This window comes from Copidosoma floridanum, unplaced genomic scaffold (genome assembly GCF_036245765.1).
Source record: "Copidosoma floridanum isolate Cflo_tuat_1 unplaced genomic scaffold, Cflo_Japanese_pri ptg000004l, whole genome shotgun sequence".
Classification (NCBI taxonomy): Eukaryota; Metazoa; Arthropoda; class Insecta; order Hymenoptera; family Encyrtidae; genus Copidosoma; species Copidosoma floridanum.
This window is the reverse complement of record NW_028321881.1, coordinates 19,995,451-20,003,462: the sequence shown is the minus strand read 5'-3', so window position 1 is coordinate 20,003,462 and position 8,012 is coordinate 19,995,451. Positions and strand designations below refer to the sequence as shown.

The window sequence follows — 8,012 nt, the reverse complement described above, 5'->3', positions numbered from 1 at the left end:
TTTAGCGTTACGGGCTTGGAGTTTTTATTTTGAGGAGACAGAATTTTCAAATTCGACAGTCTGTAGTACTGGCTTACAAGGATGGAAAAATAGGGAAAAAATTCCTGTAACATCTGCATAGAATACAAAACGTCCAAATCCGAACCCCAAAATTTAATTGCGTACATTTTTGAAATCGTTTTACATAGAAATGTTACATTTTTCAGATTTTGGTACCGTAACTTCAACAGCATCGAAGTCTTGGATACAATTTTTTTTTTTTTTTTTTTTTTTTATGAGAATGTTGTTGATAACTTTAAGATTCCACGACGAAGAAAAATTACAAAATCCGCATTTTGATTCCAAGCGTCGTCAAAACATTAAATTTATGAGTAAAACACAAGCCCGTAACGCGTATTCAGCCCCTTTTTGCATCTTAAACTAAAGCAATGTTTTTTCATGATCTGAATTCTGTTGTGCATTGAGCAGTTGATACTCCTTAAGGATTTAAAGTTTCTAGATGAATATCTTCTTACACGACGTTGTAATCGACATGACATATCATTTTTTGTAGAATGACGCATATATATTATAAGCGGGATCTAATTTTAAGTGTCTAAATTTTTGCCACTACAAAATTAAAAAAAGTATTTTTTAGAAAAACTAAAAAATTGAACCAAACGTTCTGCAACCAACTTTTTTTAACCAAAATTTGAACTAGTACTTTCTTTGACATAAACTCAAGCTGAATCTTTATTCAGATCAAACGTTTATATAAACAAAAAAACAACAAAATTTTAATGTTTTCACCATTTGTTGAAAGAACAAATAAAACCGACCTTGGCTTCTGTAAAAATTGATTACTTGGAATTTTCAAGCCACTTAACACACTAAATAATTTTGATATGGGAATTTTGCAATTCGTTATGTCTTGTTAAGTTAAATATACATTAGAGTATGCATCTGAAACAATGAAATCAGCAATTTTGGTTTTTTTGTTCAATACACAATATGCGTTTAAATTTAACATACTTATAATCAAGCATTAAACAATTTAACTCATTTATTTTTAGAATTAAAATAATCCAAAACGGATATTTTCAGTTAAATGATATGTTACACCTCACATTCAGCATAAGTATACCCCAGGCATGATAAATTTTTTTTTTAAACAATTGCGGATTTTTTCATAAAAATACCGTAACAGTGTCATTTATCTGTAGTTCAATGATCCATAACACGCTATCAAAAAACACTCAACTAGACAACATTAAGTGGTTGGATGATAAGAATTGATGAGTGCTGCATCTACTGGTTCCATACAAGTAGGACAAGTTAGAGATCGTAGTAGCCAATCATCTATGCAAGCTGTATGGTATGTGTGCATACAAGGCAAGTAGCGCACTTCTTCACCAGATGTAAGCTCCATCATACAAATAACACATTCACCTTTCTTAGCTCCATCAAAAAGTCCAGTAGGCAAATGCTGGATAAGTCCCAGACGCTTAGCCATTCTCACCTGCTGCTCTTCATCACTTATACTTGATCCACCTCCAGTACTTAAACCAACTGCTATGCCAATTCCATGGTTAATTTCTAAGTTTAATGACTGTAACTGTTGCTCTCTCAACTGAGCTGAAGAATGATAAGTAGATGCCAAATTCTAGAAATAAAATATCATACTTAGAACAGACGAAACAAAAATTTGGTTGCATAAGATTATACCGAAAGTTTTGAAAATTGAAGTTAATAACAAGGTAAACAAATAACGAGCTATTAAATGTTAACAGGATGATATAACTTTCTACCACTTTCAAAAGATAATATGGACATGATATTAGGACACAGAGAAAATACAATTAGCTCAAAGGGGGCAATGGATCAGATGGCTAATTCATGAGTACAGCATTTAACAAAAGACTATGGTTCTGTGATTAAAGATTCAATTATATGTACATGTTCATACAAAATGAAAATGATCAATGACAAAAAAACAAATCCACTGGTTCAAAAAAAAAGGAGAGACATAAAACTTAATATATGTATATATATGTATACGTTTATATACGTATATATGTACACTGTACGGCAAGGTTGGTCTGAGGATGTCGCGGGAGTTATCGACTGACAAGGCAGGATCCGAGTCGTTGTGTATAAGATTTGAGCCATCCTGTTGCCCGCCTCCAATGCAGTTTAAACAGTTACCCATGTCTGCTGTTGGGATTAGATCCTTGATATGATAAGCACCTACTCACTATGGACAAGATTTTTCAAAAGTACAACTATACTTTTTAAAATTATGCATACACATTACGAAATAGACCCTGAATATAGATAGAGAAATATGCTATAGTAGGGTTGGAAAAGTCGACTCTGACTTTAGTCGAAGGTTCACTTAAAAGAATCGACTTTTTAGAATCGAGCTAACGTCTCTTGAGGTCGACTAGAATCGACATTTACTTGTAAACGACGGCTCGACAAAACTTATTAGAAGTCGTTATTTTTTAATTTAGGGTGTGTTCCAGGAGCCGTACCATATAACTTTTTTTAGCTTCGCGGGCCTATGTTATAACATGGGCCTGCAAAGCAAAAAAAAGTTATGTGGTACGGACCCTGTAACGCTCTCCGACCTCCGACCTCCGACAACTTACCGACAACATAATTTTGTCTTGCGATATCTTGCGTCATGTTTAATTTATCGGTAAGTTGTCGAAGAGCGCTACTGGAACACACGGTTATACACTGTGAAACAGCATAAACATATAAAAAATATGGACTGCTCGCTCTCATGTACGGCGCTGAAGCACAAGTAGGCAAGTAGGAGACACAACATAGTACATAGGTTTCTGTCCCACGTTCAATGCTGTGTCTCTTTCTACATGTGCTTTAGCGCCGTACTTAAGGTGGTTCTTCACCTAACCCATTTACTTAAACTTACAGGGAAACTTGGAGGGATTGTTATTAAAGTTATAAGGCATCTTCTCTTAAAATTTCAAGTCCCTTTATCAGGCAAATTTTTGAAAACAAGTCAGTCAAAAAATGCACTTTTAACATGTATTCTTATGTAGGTTGCTTTTCCATACTACGATATCATGTAATATCTCGTAAAGTAGACTTAAGATCGTAATAGAAAAAGTTTGTAGTGAAAGAAGAACTTTTCAGCTTTCTAATAATATAATAAAAGTATGGGCTAATCAGGGAAATAGTATACGATATTTAATCGTAAACGTAATCAGTTATCGATCATGCAGAAATCGGCGGCAACGTCTGCTTGAGTAGGAGCGTACATGCCATTTTCAGAACCTTGCGTCAAAAAAAGATTTTTTCATAACTCTTACTCTGACTTTATTAGCATGTTTATTTGTATGTAAATGCAATGATATTATAGTCAAGTGCCAGTAAAACATATTTTATGTTGCAAATAATACGCTAATCGAAAATTAGAAAACCACAGGGTCCCGTGTCGCTTTGATACGGCACCATCGTGAAGAACCACCTTAAGAACGAGCCGTCTCAGCGTTGAATTGGGCAGATTCAATATCTGAAATTCTGATTCAATATCGAAACTTTTTCCCTAGATCGTATATATAGCTATACGATCTAGGAAAAATGTTCCGTCGAGCAGACAGCACAGCAGCCAAGGGGCATTGCCAAAGACACGCGGAAATTCAAAATTGTAATATTTATAATACAAGTGCCTATCACCCAATGACCCAGGCGCTTACTGGCCACTCTGTTAAATAAATAATTATTAAAAACACAAGCGCCTATCACCAATGACCCGGGGCGCTTACTGGCAACTCTGTTAAATAAATAATTATTAATAAATAACACAATCGCCTATCACTCAGGGACTTGGGGCGCTTACTGGCCACTCTTTTAAATGAATAATTATTAATAAATAACACAAGCGCTTATCACCTGATGACCCGTGGCGCTTACTGGCCACTCGTTGAAAAAATAATTATTAATAACACAAGCGTCTATCACCTCATGACCCGGGGCGCTTACTGGCCACTCTGTTAAATAAATAATTATTAATAAATAAAACAAGCACCTCTCACCTGATGACCCAGGGTGCTTACTGGCCACTCTGTTAAATGAATAGTTATCAAAATAACACAAGCACCTATTACTTTATGACTTGGGGCGCTTACTGGCAACTCTGTTAAATAAATAATCATTAATAATACAAGCGCCTATCGCGTTTAATAAGTGCTTGTGTTATTTATTAATAATTATTTATTTAAAAGCATGGCCAGTTAGCACCCTGGGTTTTTAGGTGATAGGCGCTTGTGTTGTCAAAAATTATTTATGGAACAGAGTGGCCAGTAAGCGCCCTGAGTCATAAGGTGATAGGTGCTTGTGTTGTTTTGATAATTATTTATTTAACAGAGTTGCCAGTAAGCGCCCTGGGTCATTGGGTGATGGGCACTTGTGTTATTAATATTTCAATTTTGAATTTCCGCGTGTCTTTGGCAATGCCCCTTCACTGCTGTGCTGTCTGCTCGACGGAACATTTTTCCTAGGGAAAAAGTTCCGATCTGGAATCCGCCTAACCCAACGCTGAGCCGTCTATATTTCTTAAATGTCCACGTCCACGCGACCCGAGTGGCCGAGTGACAGTGATTCTTTCTCGGCACTTGCCCTAAATGGCAACGTTTAATATTATTTTCTCGAAGCAATCATAGATGTCAACAGATATGCATGGCACCCAGACTTCTCCCCTATAAGTAAAGAAAGGGAAGCGGAGGGAGAGCCTGACAGAGCTTGTTTACGTTTTTGAGCGTATCTTCTGCTATGCCGTCGAGACACGTAGGGTGTATTCCGCAAATGCTGCCAGCAGTTAAGTTACGTAGGTCGTGGTAACGCCGCATGGTCGGGCAGCGCTAGCGTCAACCTGTACTAACTGTCGGTGGGTTCCGCATGTCAACAAACTCCGAAATATCAGATGGCATGGGAGCGAAAACAGTAAAAAATATCAAAGTTTGTTGACATGCGGAACCCACCGACAGTTAGTACAGGTTGACGCTAGCGCTGCCCGACCATGCGGCATTGCCACGACCTACGTAACTTAACTGCTAGCAGCATTTGCGGAATACACCCGTAATAGTGTGTGATTTTTGGTGCCGGCATTATGAGTATAAGACTCGTTCTCCAGCTGTAGTTGTACCCCGCGGTATTATTTATGTAATTAATGAACTATAGCTGCACGATAGAGTCCTGATGGCTTACATAAAACAATGTTACATTAGTTCAATAACCTGCAATTAATAATCAAGTTTAATTAACTCCTGAACAAGAGTGTGCACGTTGTAAGTAAATGGCTGTTTTTATTTGTTTATATTAATTTATCTCGCAAACGAGATGAACTTAGGGGTATTAAAATCTTGCACTTATTTTCTGATCCTGTAGATTGATTGAAAATATCAGCTGATACCAGATGAGCAGGATTCCTCAAAGATTCCTTGTTAAATCCTGAATTGTATACTTATTACGTGCTTGTCAAGATTAAAACAGATTGTTTTCGATGCTTATTTTTTTTTTCATAAAGTCTAAAAGACAGTTAATTTAGTGGAAGTGTGAGGAAGCAGCAAAGTTTCAGATAAGTGCCACAAATTCTTAATATTTTACATAATATATATTGGATACAAGAAATCCGATACTTTGTGGTTATTTTTGTATTTGTTTCTAGAATATGACTTTCTTATAGGAATATCCTACAGTACTAAACATGACCAAATGATGACAGCAATGGGGTATCGTTTTCTGTTGTAAATTCATTAAGCGCTTATCAGATAGCTGACCAATCCCAAGACCGATTTGACCATTAGGTACACTTAACGACCAACTTTAGTAATATAATTAATAGAAATATTTATAAGATTATTAATATTTATTAATAAAAGTATACATTGCTCTCATTATTAAAAGTATAAAAATATAGTCATATTATGGTCCTTATAAGCTTGCACATTGGTAAAACTCTAGTTTATATTAATATCTTTTTCCATAAATACTTTGTAGTGTTTCCTACATAGAGGTGTAAGAATAGAGGAGAAAAGGGAGCGTGATATGCGACAGCAGAATTCGCTACGTAACGGGGCATCTATTTTTGTCTGGCAGTTATGTTATTAGTCAAGTCCTACATGAGATTGAATCGACTGTAGGATTCAGGACGAAGAAGTAGCCAATAACGTAGCTTTGGCAACAAGGACAGATGCCCCGTTACACTTAATTATGCTGTCGCTGCCGCTAATGGGCTAGTATAGCGCTTTTCCCCTCTATTCTTATACCTCTATGGTTTCCTACAAGTAACCAGACCAATCTTTTGTCGACTACTTCATCAGTTGTACCAAGTTTTGCTAAAACAATTGACAAATAAAGGCCGTTAGATTCAATATTCTTGCGAAAAGTTTGAAATATTGGTGAATACAAGATATTCGAAGATAGGCGCATTGGGCTGTTTGCATCGTATGTGCATTTATCAGTATAGCCATGAAGAAAGTTGTCGATGAACGCATAGAAAGTTGAGAAGCGAATTCGGACTAACAGTTGACGTAATTTTTCGCATGAAGTTTGTACGCCACCTCATAGCGAAAGCGCACGCGGAGGTCTAAAAGAAAGGCCCCGGGGCCAAATTCATTAAGCGCTTATCAGGTAGCTGACCAATCCCAAGACCGACTTGGCTATTAACGACCAACTAAATGAACGATGATAAATATCCATTTTCACTTCGCTACATTTGTACGTTGAAAATCATTGCAAAGGCATCAGTCGTAGCTTATGCTCTCCACAATAAGTTAGTGTCAAAGAATAGTTATCTGTTCCACGAGTATTACCTCGAATATTCACTTTTTGAAAATCATCGCAAAGGCATCAGTCAAAGAATACCAAAACAAACAGTTGACCAAGGACTGGTTGTGCAGTGCGATTTCAATACAAGAAAGAAAATGGCATCATTCAACTTGGACACCGATTGCACGTCCGGCGTGATCGGTCAGAAACTGAACCACTACCGGTGGACGGTATTCCTGAGCGACATCAGCCAAAACGGGAGAGTAGTGTCGCCAGTGTTCAAGGACCCTTGTCTGGGCTACAAGTGGCAGCTCCAACTGACCACCCAATCGTTCCCGTTTGCACAGTCTTCCGAAAAAACGGAATACGACCAGATATTGCATTGTAATTTGAAAAACGAGGAAAAAATCGAGGGCGACGTGGAAGTGCGGTTCCTCAACAATACGGGCACGCGGAGCTTCCAATTCTCACGGACCGAATGGTCGAGCGAGTCCACGATGCTGGAGTGCGATTGCTTCGACACGAGGGCCGGGCCACAGGTGTTCATGGTGGAGTTTTGGTTCCACAAGGTCGACGTTTATCTGACGACGGATGTCGAGGAGGACGACGATTCGGGAAGCGACTGGGAGGAGTTGGACGTACACCCGAAGAAGTACGCTCTGTTGCGGCAAAAAGCCAAGGCGTTCGACGACTACAAGATGCTCCTGGACAACGAGCAGTTCAGCGACGTGGTTGTCGTGGCTGGTGGTAAAATGATGTACGCCCACCGGTGCGTCCTGGCGGTGAAGAGTCCGGTGTTCGCCAGCATGTTCCGCACTTTGATGGTGGAGCAGAAGACGAGCACCATCCACGTCGATGACATTGAGTACAAAACTCTGCGGGAAATGCTGCGGTTCATGTACACCGGGGAGGTCAAGGGTTTGGGTGACGTGGCCGTTGACCTATTGTACGCGGCGGACAAGTACCAGATCGAGCAGCTGAAAAAGATGTGTGTGGACAAACTCGTGAAAAAAGTGAGCGCCGACAACGTTGTCGAGTACATGGTCCTCGCGGATAGACACGACGTCGACAGGTTGAGGCACAGGGCTCTTCGGTTTATCGCGACTAATGCGAAGAATATCATCAATAAGCCGGATTTTGTAGATTTAATGTCGACCCAGCATCCGATTTTTTTTGATATTTTCAAGGCAGTGGTCTCCCAATGTTGTTGACCACGTTGCCAAAAATGGACATTT

At 38.7% G+C, this 8,012-nt stretch overlaps 1 protein-coding gene across 3 annotated transcripts; it reads right to left on the bottom strand.

Annotated features, from left to right (window-relative positions):
- Positions 1–262: 262 nt before the first annotated feature.
- Positions 263–2,649, bottom strand: LOC106645895 (Ring finger protein 11). Of its 3 annotated transcripts, XM_089595898.1 has the most exons (3): positions 2,631–2,649; positions 2,048–2,233; positions 263–1,642 (listed from the first exon to the last, which is right to left on the bottom strand). In XM_089595898.1, exons 2-3 carry the CDS (start codon positions 2,186–2,188, stop codon positions 1,250–1,252), a joined length of 534 nt encoding a protein of 177 aa, XP_089452024.1. In that variant the 5' UTR covers positions 2,189–2,233; positions 2,631–2,649; the 3' UTR covers positions 263–1,249. The 3 variants fall into 3 exon arrangements, with proteins under 3 accessions (XP_089452024.1, XP_089452029.1, XP_014217352.2); XM_089595903.1 differs by lacking the exon at positions 2,631–2,649 and having other exon boundaries at positions 2,038–2,339; XM_014361866.2 differs by lacking the exon at positions 2,631–2,649 and having other exon boundaries at positions 2,060–2,337.
- Positions 2,650–8,012: the final 5,363 nt, after the last annotated feature.